This window comes from Epinephelus fuscoguttatus, linkage group LG23 (assembly GCF_011397635.1).
Source record: "Epinephelus fuscoguttatus linkage group LG23, E.fuscoguttatus.final_Chr_v1".
Lineage (NCBI taxonomy): Eukaryota > Metazoa > Chordata > Actinopteri > Perciformes > Serranidae > Epinephelus > Epinephelus fuscoguttatus.
Window position 1 is genome coordinate 21,484,516 of NC_064774.1, and position 20,749 is coordinate 21,505,264.

Below are 20,749 nucleotides of genomic sequence, written 5' to 3' on the forward strand. Positions count from 1 at the left end.
ATCTTCCCACAAGAGGGTGAATATTTTTTGTCTACTGAAAGGGGTGTATTGTGTAGTTGGACTTAAATCTCCCTGGTAATTATCTCTTCTCTTGATGGCATCACTGGGCTTTTCCTTTATTAATGGAGATCATAATGCTGTTTGGATGGGAGTAATTTCCCAGACTCTGAGGAAATCTTGGCTGTGGAAGATTAAGAGTGATACTGCATCATTGCTGTCCCTAGGTGACTGATCTAACATGATAGAAGCCCGTGCTATCAATGCATACATACAGAACACAGATGGGGTCCTGTTATCAATCTCTGCACATGATGGAGCTGTGTGAGACGTGGGGTACGGTACACTCGCTTTGCTGAGAGTGAAATGCCTCAGAAATACAAGGAAGGAAGGGACCCATGGTGGCTGCTTAAATAATTCAGCATCCATCAACTATTTAGGAATTTCCTGTGGTTTGACTAAAATCAATAGCTTTGGCCTGCTCCTTCCCTCCTGCTGCCTTCATTCATTTCTTTTCCCTAGATGACCCTCAATTCGTGATTAAATGTATCCTCAAGGATGTTACATCTTTATTACTGACTTTTAACACTGACATTAACAGAGGAGTACCTACCTTTGCCCTCTTATCTCAGAGATAGCATAAACCACTAGCAGACGAGCAACAGATATTAAAGAAAGGGTAGGTTAGACAAATACAAGGGAGCATCTTGAAGTTTCCACAACCACACTCCTTAGGGCCTAAGTGACTGATAAGACCATAACTCAACTACACGGTGGCAGTGAGTGGTAACTCCCTAGAGTGAGCAGAATTTTATTGCTGTAATACCTCCTTCCTCTTCCTCTAATCACAAGGCTGACAGATAAAAGCTTTTGTACTCACACGTCATCCACGTAGCAAGGGTATGGCATTTGCTGGGCAAAAACACCGAGGGGTTGGGTCTTTGACGTCTGCACTCGTATAATGCCATGGTCCATCATATCCTGCAGGTAGGCGAAGCCTCCCCAGATATAGCGCAGGTCGTTAAAGGAGTTGTCTCGGGCCCCGGGAGACCACGACCTTATTAAAAGCAGACACACCGTGATCTGTCTTAGCAAAGGGCAGGTAAACTACAGCCAGGATGGTCAGAAACACTGTCGAAGTATCATGACTGTTTATAGAGGTAATATTTTTAGACAGTAAACTCTGGAAGCCATAAAAAGATCATATCTTTCAGTAAGCAGAAAGTACAATAAAATCATGATCTTCATCTAAAGGTTTAAAGGAATACTGTGACATTTTGGGAAATATACTCAGCTCTCTTGCAGAGAGGTAGAAGAGAAGACTGATACTACTCACGTCAGTACAAGAAATATAAATCTAAAGCCAGCAGGTGATTAGCTTAGCTTAACATGAATACTGAAAACAGGAAGTAGGGACAAACAGTTAGACTTGGTCTGTCCGAAGGGTGATAGTTCTGACTGACACATTATTTCTTGGGTTTGTTTTTTTAACCTATAGACAGAACTAGTGTTTAAGCTACAGCAGTGGCTTCATCTTAAAGGTATACAGGATTTTACCGAAAAAAGAGAAAAACACCTATAGACTTACACTTATGTCATCCCTCTCAATGTGTGGCAGTGTATACATCTATGGAGACTTTGCCCTCTGCCTGAATTTTTGGATTTTCTCCTTTTCTTGCTGTGTTCAGGACATTCAAGGGCACAGAGCACAGCTGAGTTTGGGACTTTATGTAAACGTAGTGACCAAGTGACAGACTGTTACTAGCATATTATCAAAGAGGAAGCTATAGAAATTGCATACATTATACCTTCAATGTAACAAAAAAAAAGGCTCACAAATCACTACTCTATATCTTGTATGTTTATTAACATTTACTGTAGGACAAGCCAAGCTAGTTGTTTTCCCTTATCCTTAGTCTTGTTGCTAAGATAAGTTAATCTTAGCTAACTCTCAGCAGGCATGCCAACAGGGATATTTCCAAAAATGTTACTTTATTCCTTTAACATATCCGTGTGTTACAGAAGGTAAAAGGTAATGGTTTTCAGTAAGTAAATGTATCATTGCAACGGATATGCAGAGATGCTGAGCTGTGTCACATACCTCTCTTTGAGTTTGTTGGTACGCTCCACCTCATCGATGTCCATGCGAATTTTGTATTTGACATAGGGAGGGAGGTGGCTGGAGTCTGGCTGGAGGTCTTCAAAGACAACACCGGCCCAGTATGTATCATTCTCCAGACGCTCCAGTGCTTGGCTCACCAGATGGCTTTCAGTGGGGGCTGCCTCGAACTTATTCAGGTCTAAACACTGTCAGCAAACAGAGGAATCACAAAAATGGCTTCTTCTTTTTTTATACGCTTCTTATAGTAAATCATTCCTGTTTTATTTAAATCTTTAGTATCCACAAAACAGGGAATAAAAACAGAGGCAGACATGAACTCACTGACAGAATGGCAGATGGATATTTAGCGAAAAGTATCACTCAGCTATTGACTAAACCGCGCGGAGTGTCGTTCCAAATTATGTGGAGCTGCCAGGGGGTGGGAAATGTTTTGGGCTTCAGCAGAGACAAGCAAATGAGATACAGCCTCGCTAGCACTCCCAGTTCTGTAGCCTTGTCCCCCTGTTTCATGAAACGATAATGAGCTAGCCATCCTGGGAGGCAGTCACACCTGACAGCTGTCCACACATCTCGGTGCTGCAATAGTTTTATCATTTCTCCCCCAGGATTCTGTGGTCTGTATTCTATATCAAGCTCTGGTGGTAAACAAAATATCACAGCAACAGCAGCATTTGTTCAGTACAGACTAGTGAGGACATCACAACAATGAAATGGTTATGTGAGCCCAAAGTTTGGACAAGAGCTGAGTGAAATATATAGAAGAACATCCTCTACCTAAACCATGTGATAGTAGCTACATGTTTAAGTTACAGTGTGTAGGATTGAGGTGCAGCTACTGGCAGATATGCTATATAATAGCCATGACTATGTTTACATTAGTTTAGAATCACCTGAACTAAGAATCATTTTCTACTTATGATGAGCCTATCATATCTAAATATGGACCAGGTCCTCTTCCATGGAGTCCACCATGTTGTTCTACAGTAGCCCAGAAGAAACAAACAAAACACAGGCTCTAGATAGGACCATTTGTGTTTTTTGCATCGGCCACTGTAGTTCACGTACACACTTGGCACATGGGAGAAGTTTCAGTTCTGCAACCTCACCACTAGATGCCACTAAATCCTACACACTGGACCTTTAACTGCCAAATCTGATGACTAATTTAAATCATAATTTGAATCAGCTAGCAAAGCATTTGCCGTTATTACATGCATATTTAAATTAACGACACAAATCACAGTCTACAGCATTTACAAATGGCCTTCAGAGCCTTTCACTATTCTCTGTCACAACACGTTTTACCAACCATGCTGTTTCTAGAAGAGACAGAGCAAGATTGTTTATACATTTCTGGTTTTCTTTTGTCTTGGACCACTGATCCAACAGCTAAGGCTAAGCTGGTTGATATCAGCAACCTGGCCCCACTGATAGCTCGCCAATCCCATCTTGGCCTTATTCAGAGAAACATCCAGGGTAGCACATTGAGTTGTTCTGGTTATGGTTGCGTTGTGCTTGTAGGAGATCAACTACACATACTACATACCAATTTAGCTGCTCAAGTTGGAGAGACTACAGGAGTTATAGTAGCTCTGTGAAACTCAACTTCGGGCTCACAGGCCAATTTTGGCCTGCAAAAGAGTAGTACGTAGCCCCCTAATCATTCTCTAATTCAGAGTGAAAATAAACTGGTTCACTGTGGATTTTTGTGCCTTTTTTCCAGAGTGTATAAAGACCCCTGAATGTCCATAAATCCTAAAAATGCCCCTGTGTACGCCTGACCTGTGTGGGGCTTCTGCGACTTGCCCCTGGCCTCCTGTCATTTTGTAAAAGTGGCCCCCAGGCAAAGCAAGGTAAGCATACCTGTAGCAGGCCTAGCTCATACAGTTGATTCATCCTTACACACATTATTCAAGTGCCTTCTATGTTTAGGCAAAACCTTATTGTGCTGCAATACACGATTCTCAATAAGCAACAGACCAGTGTCACCCAAAGCTAGTAATGAAGTGCTGTTCCCAGGATTATGAAGATGATGCAACAGCACTGCTGCCATGAACACCTTCATAATGACCTGTTTTGCAGTTTACATAACTATAGCTATTTCTATTCTTCTTCTTCTTCTTTTTATTTTTAAAAAAAAATCCATCATTTGTACCATGATCCTATTAAATTGTGGGGCAGCTTGTAAATGAAGTAGGGCAGCAGCAATTTGTGGCCCTAATTTGAGCCTGTGCTATTAAAGACATGCAGCCTGATTCTTCAGTGTTTAAACTGGTGGTGGCACCATAGTGAGAAGTCGGCCAATTATCAAATGACCACAGATTGTTGGGCATTGATCTGGAGATATTAATTTGCTTGCAAAGATTATTTCACACATACAAATTAATCATTTATGAGCACATATTATCGACAAGATAACAAGTGTAACACATGCAGATGCAGATAAAGCACATTTTCTGTGTTGTTGCACCTGACCATTGCACTGTTAGTGCTATAGTATAAACTGTATAGTATAGTAGTATAGTACTCTTTAGCCTGAGTCTAAAAGAAGCTCTATTTCCCCACAGATGTGTTCACCCAGACAAGAGGACACCAAAGTAAAGGTTGTCTAATAATGGTCCTTATCCTGGTATCCATTTTGAGCAATGCAGTTTCCATTAGGGCAGAAAATAGATTGCATTATGTTGGAATTTCAATGGCCATATATGGCTAACCCCAAGGGCCCAACCTGCCATCTTACCTGCCTGTGGATTGACATTATGTGTGTATGTGAGTGTGGCAGGCTGTGTGTGTACGTGGGGCTTTGTTCATGTGTTTGATCACACAAAGGAAGAAGGGTTTCGCTGCAAACTGTGCCACAGATCAATATATCACTGTCAGCTGTGCGTGTGTTCCTACTTAGAGACACCACTTTGTTTGATGCCCTAACAGATTCACCATAGTCAAGCCTATAACAATGTTTTTTATGATTATCATGGAAGCAATGTAGTGACAGATCTTCCTGCGTGCCTGACAGTTTGCTAAGTCAAGGACATTCAACTTTAATGAATAAAAGACCAAAGTCTTTTTTGCTTGTTCTCCAAAAAAAACCATAAAAGCTCACAGTGTGCCAAGATAAAAAAAAAAAAACCTACATATCATCTGGAAAAGTCTTGATTTTGGTCTTCACAGCTGCTGAGCACAGACACAGCAAAGAACTCAGAAATAAAATGCACTGTGTCAAACATGGACACATTGTGTCTTTGACACAGAGCACCCTGCACACAGTTGTGAACAAAAAGATACAGTAGTAAATTAAGCTGCCGCAATCATGTCAGGGAAACAGGACTTTTGCTGGATGATACCTGTGTCATAACTGACACTGCAAACTGTTTATATATCCCGATGTAAATTTACCACTGACAATGTAAAATAAATTGTATATATCTATGTCTAATATGTGAAATGCTGCTGCACTGGCTTAGCATGGCTTAGCTCATCTGGGTCATATTTTTAGCATACCAACAACCTAGAAAGGAGAGTTGATACATGAGAATTTAACAACTTATTTTTAACAAAAGACAGTTGTGTTTGAGCACTTTAAAGGTCACACAGCACTTGTTTTTAAAGCCAACTCCAAGTAAAGAAATCACACGGGTAATATAAGGTGAACCACATAAATAACACAGAAAGAGAGGCTAAAATAAAACAGTGCAGGGTAGAAAAGATATGTATTGCCAATTTCCTCAGCAGTGAGAATTATATTTCATAAAATCTGAAATGTCAGAGAACGGCCAATCTTTTTAAATCACTCACTCTACTGAAGAGGTCACGCAACCCTCCAGTGCATGAGTGAGCTGAAGCCACGTTTGTGAGGTGCTATGCATTTAATAAAAGCACAGACAAAAGAGATACATACGCCGAGGAAGTTGGAGAGAAGCTTCAGCATTTCGGTTGTGGTGTTGTAAGCATCCCGCCAGTCGTAGGCAGGCATGCCAGGCGGCCGATCCTCCGGGGGCCCGTTGTACAGGAAGTTGGCCAGCAGCTCGGCTGTCCATCCTGTGCCGTTGAGGCGCTGGTCGAGGGCAGCAGCAAACACTGGATTTGCCAGCAAAGCCTGATTTCAAAATGCAAGAAGACAGGTTTAATTATAGCTACTCTGGTTAGTAATGAGAGGTTCAGAATGAATGTGGCATGAATGCATTGGAATCACAATGACAGCCAAAGAGTTTCAAATAGGAATGCACCAATTTATCGGCCAAACACTGGTATTGACCAATATTGTTTTTTTATGGGGAAGAAGGTTATATTAAAGGTAGTTTCATAAATGTGTATGATTTCATTTGTGCACATTCTAAGATAATGTGATGGGGGGCTGAATGAAACAGTTCAGTTGTTTATTATAATGCAGCTTTCTTTGTTTTCCAAGCACAGTAAAAAAAACACTGATGCCGACTATTGGCCACCTTGTTATTTTAAATGTCAGTATCAGCCTAGAATTCTACAATCAGTAGATTGTATTATTTTAGAAGAGAAAGCATGGGAGGTCAGCTTTGTGCTTTGACGGAAGTGACATTCATTCTTCTGCAGCATCAATTAGAACCATTAAGACAGATGCCTCTGTTGTACTTCAGGCTCTAGAATCAACTATCATTTTAGCCAGGAAGTGCTAATGTACACAGTATAAACATACAGTACACACACTTACAAAGCATGTGCACATTTGTATGAATATGCATTACGGACCAGAGTGTGAAAATCAATGCAAATAAAAACTGCACAAACACACATCCATAAATACAGAACACAAGTGAACTAAACAAAGCTATAGGCAAATGCTAATCCCCTTATCTCTTGATGCGCTTCACTAACGTGATAACAAACATGTATGTGATGCCTCTTTTAGACATCCCAGGTCAGGGATCAAGCTGCATTGGCTATAATCATGCACTGAATCAATAAAGGTGACATGCGATGAGTACATTAACCCCACACATTGTATATACAGCGCATGAATGTATGGATGCATTTTTGTCGCCAGAAATAAAAGGTTCAACGCTCTTCAAACAATAGCTCAGGTATAATAAGATCATTTTACTCCCACCTGTTGGTTTTAATGTGTCGCCCTCTATTTAGTAGCCACTACCTTTCCCCTCACTCCCACCTCTATGTTCATAGTTTCAAGCTGCTGGGAAATTAACTCCCAATTATTAATATGACACTGTTTCTGTAACGACATTGTTACCACATAAACTTAAGTTAAACAGAACAGGGATAATTTACCTGTCATGTACACAGGGGGAAGGGACCTGAACCCACCAAGATAATAAGTAACTGAAATCACCCAATCATTTATACGTTTAGGGGCAAACACATACTTCTTAACCAATCACTCCAGTAGCTGAATGTATATGGTCCACATCTGAAAGTGGACCGTGTGGACTCTGACTTTTGGAGAGGAAAGGGCGCTGCATGTCAACTGAGAATTGAGCCTCTAAACTGTGAAATTCTGAGTTGAGATTCAGATATATTCTGGCCAGTGTGCTCAGTGGCATTTCAGTGTCAACACTTCTGATGATATTCTGCTTAACCTTAGGACAAAGTGTCAAATTAAGTAATCTCTATGCTGCATGTGACCTTTTAAAAAATCAGTACATCCATCTTAGTGGGTGCTACATTAAGGACATGACCCATCAGAAATGTGTGTATTCTAAAGTCTGTAAGTCATTCTGAAATAGCAGTAGCAGAGTGCCTCTGGCAAATTGACCGTGGCTGTTCCACCGGCTCAGTATTTGAAATCTTCATCCAACTACAACTGTATGTGTCAAGTGTTTGTCATGGGGAGGAGGATCCTCCAGTGAGGAAGTGAAATGTATTTGCTTGCCTTTATAAAAGGTCATATCCTTGCGGTAAAAGGCCAATGAGAACTCAATCAAATCTATACCATGTTTTAAAATGTTTACACAGGTGATGGGTAACATGACAGTGTACAAGTCTTGACATTTGCTCAGTTGGGAACCACTCAGTTTAATACCCAGAATATGGAAGTTGTTTTCTGCAAAGACTACAGGTCCTGTTACATTCAGTGATTACCTTTCTATATAGTAGCTTTAATTGTTAGTGGCAGAGTCTGCCATTCCAGCACTGGATTCAAGCTGCCTTCAAACACACAAGGGATTCACATGAAATAAGGCATGCATGTACCCAGAGTAATTTTATCTTATTGATGACAGCCTGACCGTTTACTATTTACTTTCTTTATTCTGTGTCAGGGCTGTATTAAGTTACTACAAACATAAACGGATCACTCTACTGCTGCTGCTTTGCATCAAAGGCTCATCTCTACACATTCACATAAAAACGTGGGCAGAGCATTCTGTCCGTACTCTGAGTTCATGTCGTCCATATTTGTGCCCGTTCTCTGAAGGCTTACAAATATGGATGAAACAGAGCAGTACCACAAGAAATCGAGGGGCAGTGTACCAAGGTTTAAGTGAGACACAACTGCAGGACATGACAAAGACATTTTTTAAAAATGCGGAATAGAGGGAATCGCTAATATATTTAAAAGAATTCTCCAACCAAATATTGCAATGTATTCAGTGGCCTCAGAGACCACTGCCATCAACAACCCGGACTCCATTACACGATACATTAAAACCATCTCCCCCACCGTTGCGATGCTTGCTGTTAGAAACTTCTGACTCTGCCCTCTAGTGCCATCCACTGGAAACATCTATGCCAACATGAAGGACACATGGAAGTATGTAGGCAGTGACGGTTACACCATAGAAATAAACATATCTTTTTTCTAAGGCTGCCCCCTGAAAGTGGGAGATTCATATCATCAGTCAGAGATCCTTAAGGGTCCGTGTACCATTCGTTCATTTGAATTTCAATTAAGAACGAAAAAACAATAAAATGGAAAAACAATTTGTTATTTCATTATGTTATTATCCAAGTCAGCCATAATAAACAACAGCCTACTATCAGTATCAGACAGTACATTAAGTATGTGCTAGGCTGAATAACTTCCGCGGAACAGAAATGAGAGAGATTAAATATCAAAATAAAAAAAGGGATCAAGACCGTCTTTAAATGTTCTATTTTTGACCTGCGCACTAAATGAAATATTTGAAAAAGAAGTCGAAATCTGTTTTTTTCTTGGACACTGAAAAACAAATAATGAAATAACAAATTGTTTTTCCATTTTATTGTTTTTTTCGTTCTAAATTAAAATTCAAATGAACGAATGGTACACGGACCCTTCAGTCTGACTGAGATTGCATCAAGTCAAGCCAATGTTTGTTTTGTTTTGTTTTTGACAGTCAGTGTGAAGTGCACTTTTGGGGTAGTTTTGGTACCCAGATTCTACTGCAGACTAAAATTCTTGCTGTTCTTTGGTACAGGTGGCTGCAACACAGAGGCAGCTGCCCAGAGGAGAAGAGGCTTTGCCCCCTTAGGCTCTGAAATACCATGATTTGGGATCTGCCTTCTGTTTTGAAGTCATGCATTTACAGCTCACAGCAATTTAATGCAATACAGTCTCTGTCTTTTGAGTGGTATATAGTGTCTGCAAAAAATGCTGTTGCACATTTCCAATCAGTGGATAGCACAGTTAGCTTCTTTACTGTATTATGCGTCACTGTCAACCTGAATGTCCCACGGAACCTCGTTCAACCTCCTAAACTCTATATGGAAACAAAGGGATGAATTGCTGAATATTCGTACTGGCTAGCCCAATCTGATTCAACTGGCATAATTCTGAGTCAGGTACAGCCCTACTGTTTAGGTTTGCCTAACTGCAATTGTTCAACATAATGTAATTAGTTATTACAGAGGCTAATGGAACAAGAAAGACCAGCCACAGCGAGCAGTTAGATGAATAGTTCTGCTCTTCAACTTCTCAGAAAGGTAACCAACTGAACCCTGCCCTTCTGTTGTGTAGGGAGAACTGCTTGCGCCAAGTGCAGCATGAAACCGCATTGCAGTTGCTCGTGGCATGATGGAAAAAGGCAGGTTATCGATTCTATATTAAAACAAGGTGAGTCCGTTTGGCTGCACTGTATTGTATTTCTGATAAGGTAGCTGCTCCAGAAACCTGGAACCTGCTCTGTTAAAGTGCACTTGGTGTTACCACGGTAACTGCAGGTGTTGCCAGATCTACCAGGAATGGCGTCTTAAGGATTACAAGTGTAACATGTAAACATTGTGTAAAGCTATGGGTAGTTGTGTCAAACATATTTTCAACCAGTTTTATTTGTGTCCCATCTCTGTACAGTACGTCCTTCTATCCAGCTCTACACCTTCTGTCTCAAATGTAGTTGTGGTGGGGATGGTAATTGGTCCATCACCCTAAAACGTGTCTGCGACCTTGAAGAACCTCTGGAGATGACAAACCTCCAAAGCCACCAGCTTCATAGCGAGATGTGGGGAGAGGGAGAGCCAGGCTGGGAGAAAATGAAGACAAAGGAGGATTGCCGGCCCATTTGTGTAAAGGTTAGGGCTAGGGTAATGAATACCCTGGCTATATGGAGCTCCCAATGTCTGCTTCCCTCCAGCTGCCTATAAGCTCATTTGGAGTGACACTGGAGTAATGTCAGTGTCAAGGAAATACGGCAAGAGGCGAAGAGAGAGAGGAAGAGAGAGGGAGGGAGTGAGAGAAGTGGTGGCGAAGAGTCCATGTCCTCTACTTCTATAGATAATCCTTTCTGCCAGGATGAAAATTATCCTGCACTTATCCATAATTACTTTCCTCCCTCGGTTTCCATATCTAACAGAAGGTACAACAAATTGATATACACGGCATGTATATTCTCACCTGCAGTACGTATAAGGCTCATCATTTCATTTCTTACTGATATTTACAGAAAAATACCAGGATTTTTCGAGAAGCTGATGTATATTCTCCACACAGAATTTATGTACCTAATAGTTGTTGCATTTTCTGCTGCAGTAAGACACAGTGAAGGAGGCTGTTTTATGATTAGCACAGCTTGGAAAATGCAGTTAGGTGAGGAAGTGAAGAGATAAAGATGTAATGAGCCGCTGATCATGTGCCAGGGACATTTGAAGTAATATTTCTTTTTTTAAAAAGGGGTGGGGGTGTACATACATTCTGACAGTAATTTCTGGAGTTTTCTCAATTAGAATCTGGATATGATGAGTTTTGCCGCCACCGTTAGGTAGTCCTGCAACCAGCAGAGACTCTAGGAGGTCATCGTGCCAGACCAAGAAATAGTCCAGCACATATTGTCATTTTTACTCTTAGGTTTTTTTTGTTTTTAATATAAAAGAAAACAACTCACTAATGAATATTTTATAGTTAAATTAGTCAGCTTTAGAGGTGCTGTTAGGTGATAGGGCTGTCAATGACATTGCAATACTGCACTTTTGCACCGGGTATTTACACTCTGCTACAAATGCCAACGTTATGACAAGGGCCCGAGCGTCTATTTGCCATTGTTTTCTGCTCGCCAAGAGCTGAAACATATTCAACTAAGGGTAAAATTCTGCAGCTGTTACTTTTTGCCCAGCTGTCCAATTACAGTCAAGCAGGGGCAGGACAAATAGCCAGCTACCACAAAGACCAACAACTTCACGATAACAACAATCAATACTGAATCCACACAGACAGGCAGGTCTGTCCTCTCACCCTGCTAACTTCAGACTTCCTTAATCCAGAGAAAGTTATCCACCATGTGCCTTCATTTTTACTTTTGTGGATATTCTGGGGAGTACCTGGGCCAGAGTACCTGGAGAAAACCCACAGTGACATGGGAAGAGCATGTTAACTCCGTGGCTCCCCCAGTCCAGGGTTTGAAACATGACCTCTCTTGCTGTGAGGCCACAATGCTAACCACTGTAACACTGTGTCATCCTATTATTGTAACATGTATGCAATTTGAATAAACCAACTATTTAATATTTCTGAAAAATACATTTTTAGTATTCTCTGAAACTTGTCACTTTATTATTATTTCATTTATTAATACAGTAAATGCTAACATCTTCTGAATACCTTAAAATGAAAAATAATAAAAAGAAAAATGCTGGCTGCAGTGATTTAGGTCATTCTGTTGCAGTGCTTCTTGATGCAGAGTCTCACCCGTAATGCGTTGACTTGAGGGCTATTCTGAAGAAAATCCCAGACACGTGGCCCAAGTTCATCCCATGAATCAGCGAGTTCTTTCAGCATAGCCAAGGCATTGAATGTGCTATTTGCCTGAGACAAAAAAGAAAAACAATATTTAACAATACAGTTATCTTACCTTCTCCTGACTGAAAGCATATCCACTGAGCCTCCTCTACTCGCTCTGAGCCAATCCAGACATGAAAGTATTCCACATCTGCACATTTCAGCTAATCCCTTGAGGAACTCATCACATTGTAACACCGCCGCCCCCCATGGTGATGAATGTAAATGGGGTTATTTACCCCTGAACATTGACTTGTAAACAATCTGACTATGTCTGGTGTGAAAAGGGCCCCCTGCGCCAGCACCGGGCCACTCGCTGTGAAGTCGGCAGATTTTGCTCACACTCATTATGTATTCTCGATGCAAAATCCTCACTGCCTGACTGTTGTTTGTTTTGCTCATGCAGTTATCAAAATGATGCTAATATCTGGGAGAAATGTCATGTCATGAAAATGCATTACGTTCACCACATTCTACGAACAGGCCTCCTGACTAACTATTGTAATATTTTTATTTTCTTCCCCAGGTGGTAACTTTGTGTGACATCCAGTGTTTGTCATTCCCTCGCTGGAGGCTTCTTCACACTCTTCATACAAACCCCAACAAAGTGTTGTTAGCTTTTTCTGAACTTGCTCCTATCACACAGCTATATGAGCAAGATATTCAGCTACTTTTCAAGTGCATGAAGTCTGTGTGCATGTAAATATGTTAGAGTTTTCTCACCTCTTTCACCACAAGGCGAACAGCGGGTGTATCAGGTGTGTAGAGGACTTTCCCTTGCAATAACGGCTTGAATGTGCTCCAAATGTAGCGCAGACCAGGTGTGCTCTCCAGGGTGTCGACGAGAGTCTGACAAAAAGCATCTATAGAGCAGAGAAGAGGGGAGAAGACAGGGAAAGTCAAGCCAACACCAAGAAAATACCACGAAAATCTCCCGAACCCTGTGTTCATACCGTACATCTACTCTTTCCTGGGACGGGAGGGAAGAGGAAAAATAAGCCGTTTGATCTGTATGAAATCATAGAATTTGCAGGACCCAAGTAGCAAACATGATAAATATTGCACATGAGCTTGAAATCCTTATGTGGCTATCATAAAAACCCTCGCAATACTTCTTCTCAAACTACAGTGAACAAATATAACCACAGCATGAAATCAAGCCTACATTTGGACAAAGAAACAAACATCAGATAGACTGTATACACTGTAACTAGGGATGCATGCAATTAGTCGACTAGTCAATCACACGTTGCTACCCTTGCTAGTCAGTGCCAGAATTACTAATAAGTAAAACGTATTATCAGAATTATTATTAGTTTTATATTAATTATCAGGCATGTTTACTGAGGATTACTTTCTGAAAGAAAGTTGTTTTCAATAATGTTGTTTGGTAGCTTTTATTTAATGAGTTGCTGTCATGTTTTTTTGTAGGATAATGTGCAATGTTCATGATTCACAGTGCAAAATGACACATTTCAGTGGCATTTAAATTGGATTTGGTGACTGAAAAATGTGATTAACAATTTCAAATCGCGCTGATAATATATGTAATATTTTTTCAGACAATGTTTAACCTTGTAGATTAAATCTACTCTTACCTTTCTTGCATTTCACACAGCACTTAGAAAAAATTTGAACATCCACAACTCTCCCCTCCCTCCAAAGTCCCATCCCCCTCCTCCTACAACTCCACCTCCCTCCAAAGGCCTACTCCCCCCTCCTATAGCCTATAGCCCCCTTTACACTGCCAGATTTTCCGCGAATGTTGGGCCGTTCTGCCGGCAAGCTGCGAGCGTTTAGACACACAGAGCCGGATTGGCGAGTGGATCCGAGGTGCCCAATTTTCCGCCTCGTAGGGTAGACATATTGGCTGAACTTTTTTGGTTTAAACAGACCAAGGTGGCCTTCCACCACGTAAGGGGCCGTTGATGACTTGTGGGAGGAGCACATGCGACCCACTGGCGGTGGATAAACAGGAAACAGCTGATAGCAGGAATGAGCAGCTAGTACTAGTAGCGGGAGGGAAACGCAAACCTGACAGACACTACAGTAAAGATGAGCAACTGGGGAGCCAAAGAATTGCGCGCCCTCCTTGTCCTCGCAAATGAAGAGGCCATTAACCGTCAAATAGTTAGATACACAGAAGAGGAGAGTGAGTGTAACGTTACAACCAAGACAGTCAAAGGCAACCCCGGAGTTTTAAAACTCAACTGGAGTCGGTGATGACTGATGAGTTTTAGAATAAGGTTACGCAAGGGTGTTTAGCGAGCAGTTACGTCAGTCGCAGGCCTCCATGTGGGGAAGACAGACAGGACGCTCGACCGATTGGCCAGAGTGTTCTTAGAACCATATGAGAATGGTACAATTATGAATTTTTATCTCTGGTGGAATTCACTTACATTATAGTGTGCCATCAGCTTATTAATAGCATTTTAAGCTAAACAAAGAAAAGCGCAAAATTTCCAGAAAGCTAAGTGTCGCTTTAAATTGTGCTCGATTGTTTCTGAGTGTTTCTTTCTTTTAAACTAGATGACTCGTCTAAGTTTAAACATCTGTTTACACAACAGCGAAATTAGTCTTTAGGGAACATCCCTAACAGTAACACACAAAGTACCAGCAACATTTGAAATAACTTAAATAAAAGCACTGGAAAGTAGACCGCGCCCAAAGCTCATACGGCACTATCGTGGATAGTATGTGCTGTGTTTCTGTTTGTTTGTGCAATTAACGCTTTGCAGCAGTGTTACAGGTACTTTGATCCAACTGACAGCAGCACCTGTCACTTTCATATAACATTTCAGAGTGAAGCTGTTCTATATTCAGTTAACTGAGAAAAAAAATCTAATTACTTGTTGTATAGAGACATGTGAGAGGACTGACAATGACTTTGTAGTTCACTAAGTTAATACAACATACATACAACATCTAAACTGTGTCTCCTTCTTAAAGAATTACTCATAAGAAAGCCTTTGTGGATGGTTAATGCTTGTTCTGGTTTTACTGTTGCATTTCTATTTTATATTTTCTTTTACTTCAAGTTATTTTTGTCCTCCGGGTGTTCTGTGTTTTTAATGTTTCCCTTTATATGTGTATATTCCTTTGCCTCTATGTTATTAATCATTTTAAACTACTTCGAATTTGTTACAAGCTTCATAAATAAAGTTTAATATCATCTCTGTGATTAGGGAGAGATGGGGGGGGTCTGGATATGTTTTCTAAGACACTGCTGATATTGCAACTCAACACATACAAAAACCTCCTAAATCAACTTAAACACTTACTGAAAAACAATATTTTGTTTGTTGAAATGCAATAATGTCAACTGCAGACACATCAGGATACATTTTTGCTTTTAAATTAGAGAGAAACCTCAGAGTTTTTGCAGTCATGGCAGCATCAAACAACTGTAACCTGTAGTTTGAATACAAAGAAAATCATAAAGCGTACCTAGAATTTAAATCTCACGCAATTACATTTTTGGATGACGGTTGTTTTCTTATAGTTTGTTGTTAATAAGAAAGCTTACTATCTAATTGTTGCTGTTAAATCACACCATTGCTGCTTCTTTCATACATTAGCAAGACTTTCCTGAATCTCCTCCCTGAATTTATAATAGGAAAAGCTCTTGTGACGTGGATATTGTGTCATTTACTGGTACTTAATTACGCATCGGCGGCCACAAAGTTGCAAAGTGGATCCTGGTACAAAAAAAAGTTTGAGATTATTACTTTTAAAACACACACACACACACACACACACACACACACACACACACACACACACACAGGCAGAGAAAAACACAAGTCAAGAGTTCAGACCTGAGTATATAAAGAAAAGCTTCTATGGAGCAGAGGGAAAAAGTCAATATGCTCAGCAGCAGTGCGATCATTACTAATTTAACTTATCTGCCAACGTGAATATTGCCAGGTTGGGAGAGTGCTGAATAGGTTACTCAAGGACCTGCACTGCAAAGAATGGAGCCTGAAGTAGCTTGTGCTTGGACTGTGCCTGCCCCTTGTTGTAACTGAAATGTGTGGCTCTTGCAGTGAGGTAGTTCATCAGACAATTGATCAATCCGGTGTGTCGTCTGCCAGTCAATATAACTGTGTGCCTTTTTGATCTCTTGCTGACTGTCCCTTTTGTTCAGACACCTGTCATTACATCAGTGATTTTTCCCCAGTCCTTTTTTTGTGTTTCCCCAGTTGAGACCACAACATCAGTCCTCCACTCCTTCTCATCTCACCAGGGTGACCATTTCCTCCATCAGGGAGATTTTAGCGGCCATTTTCAGTGCAATTAAATGTTAGCCTTTCTGCCCACTGGCCATCTTTACCAGGTGCTCCTGGGAGGTCTGTGTGTGGGCAGCTAATGGCCACCCCTTAGTCTGAGTCTGGCCAGCTGTTCCCTCCACAGACTGCACAGATGCCACTTCCTGCAAGCCTAACACTTGAAAGAAAATGTGTGTGATACACAGCTAAGCAGCTCTCTGCTGTTAGGTATCTCTTGGAAAAAAAAGACCGATTCAAGACGTTTGGTATCTAAGAAAAAGTAGACCTTTCATTATTTATTGGAGAGAATTTTATAGTATACATCTATACAGTAAGAAGAAAGTGCTTAGATTTCTGATGGAATAAAACGCCAAAATGGACCGATAAGATGACTGCGAAGGATCGAACACAAGAGGTGAGAGTAGACCGACTGCCTTTGAGCAGTCGCTCCCAATCTGGAGGTCTAAATCCGTGTTGGGGTGCCAAAGTAAAATGGTGGGTTACAAAATTATAAAGAGCTGAAAAAGAAACATTTATATAATTCTATTCTATATAATTCTATCTATTCTATAATATATATATATATATATATATATATATATATTTTTTTTTTTTTTTTTTTTTTTTTTACAGTTTCTCTTCGGTTTTTGCTTCTTCTTGTGAATTATAGGACACTTAACACTACAGGCCTTGGACAAAACCAACGTAAAAACGAAAAATGGCACTTTGGTCAACTTGCTTATAACTCATATTTGCTTTAAAGAAGATAAACTGGAAAGTGTTTTGACCAGCAATGGTTCTAGGGAGGAATATTCTATCAAGCTGTTTAAGGTTTGATGCTATTCCGATGAAGGACAGTGGCAGCGACGTAAAAATAAACACGGCAATCCAACAAAGGAAGCAAAGAAAAACACTGTTGCCTTGCAAACATGGATGTATACAATGCAGAAGGATTCAGCTTTGCAAGACCTCAAGGAAACATACAATGCGTTTTGGAATATAAACTTGTTTGTTTACAGGAAAAGTCCACAGGGTGCCTTTAAGGTGAGGTCAGTGCTTTCCAATTGCATTTTCACTGTTTCACAGAGGTAGTGTCTGCAGTCGAGCATACTACATATACAAATCGGATATGTTATAACCTGTTACAGCCAGTGTACCAATGAAGGAAAATGAAGTAAACACTATTCAACACAACTACTTTAAAGCTGAGTGTGATGAACTCCTGAAGTTGTTAATCACTTCAACCTCTGTCTCATCATCCAATCTAGAAGAATGCCAGAGGTATTCTCTGTGCAAGGAGACATCTATATCTATATCTATAGACCCTTTTACTGTTAGTAAACAGTATGTGTTTTTTTGGTGGGCGGGGCTTAGCAAGGGGCAAAACAATTCTCCATAGACATAAGCCACTGCTAGCTAGCAAGTTTGGCTTGTTTTAAACAATGGAGGAAGATGATACGAGTTGGTGCAGGAATGCACTCTGGCACAAGCTGGACCATTCGTGAATTTGGAGCGCTGTCGGAATGCACCATTCAGTTATCCAGAGCACAGTCTGGGCACTCCGTCTGGGGAGATGGAGCAGCAGAGCGCTGAGTGGAGTGAATGTGTGATTCACGCAACTGTTTGTTAATGTATATAGAAATAAATGCTCCGTTTCTTCGATCAACAGGGCTTTCATTTTAGTGTAGAGAGACTGACTTTGCCAACACACCATGTTCAGTCACTCAAGAGAGTGTTACCTGAATAAGTAACCACTGACCAATGGGGCCAGACTGGCCAAACTGTACGCCCTCACTCAGTGGATGGATGATTTGACAGGATTGCTGAAGGTGGGATTGCCGGCTTTGTGGTTGATTACTATGCCAGTGATACAAAGCAGGACGACTCTTGAACAGCTTCCTCCAGTCTGCTATGCTATCGAAGCTAAAGTCAGCTAATGCCCTAAAAAGTTAGCGTTAAAAAGAAATCAAATATTCCTCACCAAATTCGGATTAGGTGTACATGATAATAGCATCCCTACTCCATTATGTACTTAATATGTAACTTAATATGAAGTGTACACTGCACATGCGAGCATTTTGTGATGCAAAGGCCTTTGGAGAGTACCCGTGCCTATACAGTAGCTCTGTTGAACAAATCAGGGTAATATGAGGTGTGTGTCCCTAGCATTTTGCCCTAAATGAGCTGGGACCGAGCTACATTGCATACTCCCTTGTTAACTATTTGCCTCCAAGAATACTGCTCTCACCTGCTGCTGGTTTACTGTAGGTTCCCAGCAACAGCCGGAAGACGACTGGGGATAAAGCCTTTGTCAATTACACCCCAAAGCTATGGAGCATGCTATCTATAGATGTCAGGGAAGATAGCTCGCTATATTTTTTAAAAAGAAACCTAGAAAGATATCTACTCGCTTTAGCCTTTAACTAGCTCTGACCTGCCTGATACAGGTCTGAAAACTCTTTCATTTTATGCTTCCAGCTGCTGTAACTCTTTTAAAATGTATTATCTAACTTGATTTTAAGATTTATGGTTTTACAATTCTTATGATTTAATTTTTTATTTATTTCATCTTGTGATTTTTTAAATGATTTGAAGATTTATGGTTTTGCTATGATATTTATGGTTTTGCTATGATAGATTCTGAGGCAGCTGTGGGTTGTGCCCTGCACAGACAATACCCGCAGTGAGAAGACGTTCTGAGGTAATCTGAAAGACGCTTATTTCAGTTAATCAGTGTCTGCTGGTTAGTCCGTGCAAGTTGGTTATTACAGGCTTTGATTGTTAATGATGTCAGAAAGCCTTAAAGGTGACACAAGAAGAAATACTATGTGACATTTCGATTAATAGGATCTCAAATCACCACCACTTTTACATGACAATTGTTGAATCACGTAATCCTTGTTTTAAAACGGGTTTTAAATGTCTTTTTATATTGAATCGCCTTGTTTGTCTGTTTTATGTTCAAGCACTCAGTGTTTATAATGCCCTTTTTGTAAAGCCCTTTGTGCTGCATTTGTTGTATGAAAGCTGCTACAGTTTATTATTCTTATTGTTACTTTATTCTTGATTGTTGGTGATGGTGTTGTTGTGGAGCACTTTGTTGATAAATGTCTGTCTTAAACTGTAATGTCTTTTGTTGTGGTTGTATTTGTCTGACAGTTGCCACGGACACAAAGAGAGACTCCAGACGGATATATAATAAAGAAACAAACAAGCAAGCAAGCAAACAAACAAACAAATGGACCTGGACCAACATGCTCAGGCCAATTACAAAACACAAAGAATAAAGACTTCCAGTCAACAATGAGGCATGAAAATAGATGGCAGCAACAAAGACATATCAGTCAAACATTTGTATCATTTCTGATGTTTTGTGTGCCAAAGAGACCATCAGATTACAGAGGTCAGACGTTCACAGAGCTGTGGGCTGTGTAGCTCTTTTTGACAACAGATCTTTACTTTTTTACAAAACAGCAGTATGAAAGAACAAGAGGATCTGTTCTTTGCACCAGGTTTAGCCACAGTCAAATAATTGCTTGGAGCCTCAAGTCAGCCCCTCAACTTACCTGGCAAATTTAATCAATTTGAGTTGCACCCTGGAGATGGGCTCAATTCAGCGCTACGGCGAGACAGCGCCGTACACACACTGCGAATGCTGGCGCTGTGCACACACTGTCTCACACATGCAATCTCATGCACACACGTGGACGTGCGTGCACACAAAGAGAAGGATATTACTCCTGGTTCACATTACTCATATTTCAGGCATTTCATGCAACGCACAATAAGAGGCACACAAACATGTACACACTCAGACATACACACACACACACACACATATATACACTAAGTCTAAAGTGAACCGCCCTATGCATCAATCAGGCAGGAGTGATTTCTTACAAGCAGTACAAATCAAGTGCTGTCTTACAGCATTCCAACAGAAAGTCAAATAAGCTTGAATAAATGTCATTGAAGTCACTCTCTCACAAGAGACAGAGAGGCTGCTTTGACATTCAGTAGTATAAGACGAGCCTCTCTAAGTCCACGATAGTCAGGTAGTCTGCCTTCACTGGCTCCAGTATAAAGCACATTAAAAGGATGTACTTAAAACTAGAAATAAAGGGTACCAATTACTAATTATTCAAAGAGAGGCCCATGGGCAAATACTCAGAGGATGACAGTACG

General features: G+C 40.6%; 1 protein-coding gene across 4 annotated transcripts in view; it reads right to left on the minus strand.

Annotated features, from left to right (window-relative positions):
- Positions 1-20,749, minus strand: part of LOC125883941 (phospholipid-transporting ATPase ABCA1-like) — a 255,956-nt gene that overhangs the window by 159,426 nt on the left and 75,781 nt on the right. For all 4 annotated transcript variants that reach the window (XM_049568607.1, XM_049568608.1, XM_049568605.1 and 1 more), the window contains 5 exons: positions 13,020-13,159; positions 12,207-12,323; positions 6,018-6,215; positions 2,099-2,304; positions 878-1,054 (listed from right to left, as the gene is read on the minus strand). In XM_049568607.1, coding sequence (XP_049424564.1) covers positions 878-1,054; positions 2,099-2,304; positions 6,018-6,215; positions 12,207-12,323; positions 13,020-13,159 — 838 coding nt within the window. The remainder of the gene's footprint in view (positions 1-877; positions 1,055-2,098; positions 2,305-6,017; positions 6,216-12,206; positions 12,324-13,019; positions 13,160-20,749) is intronic.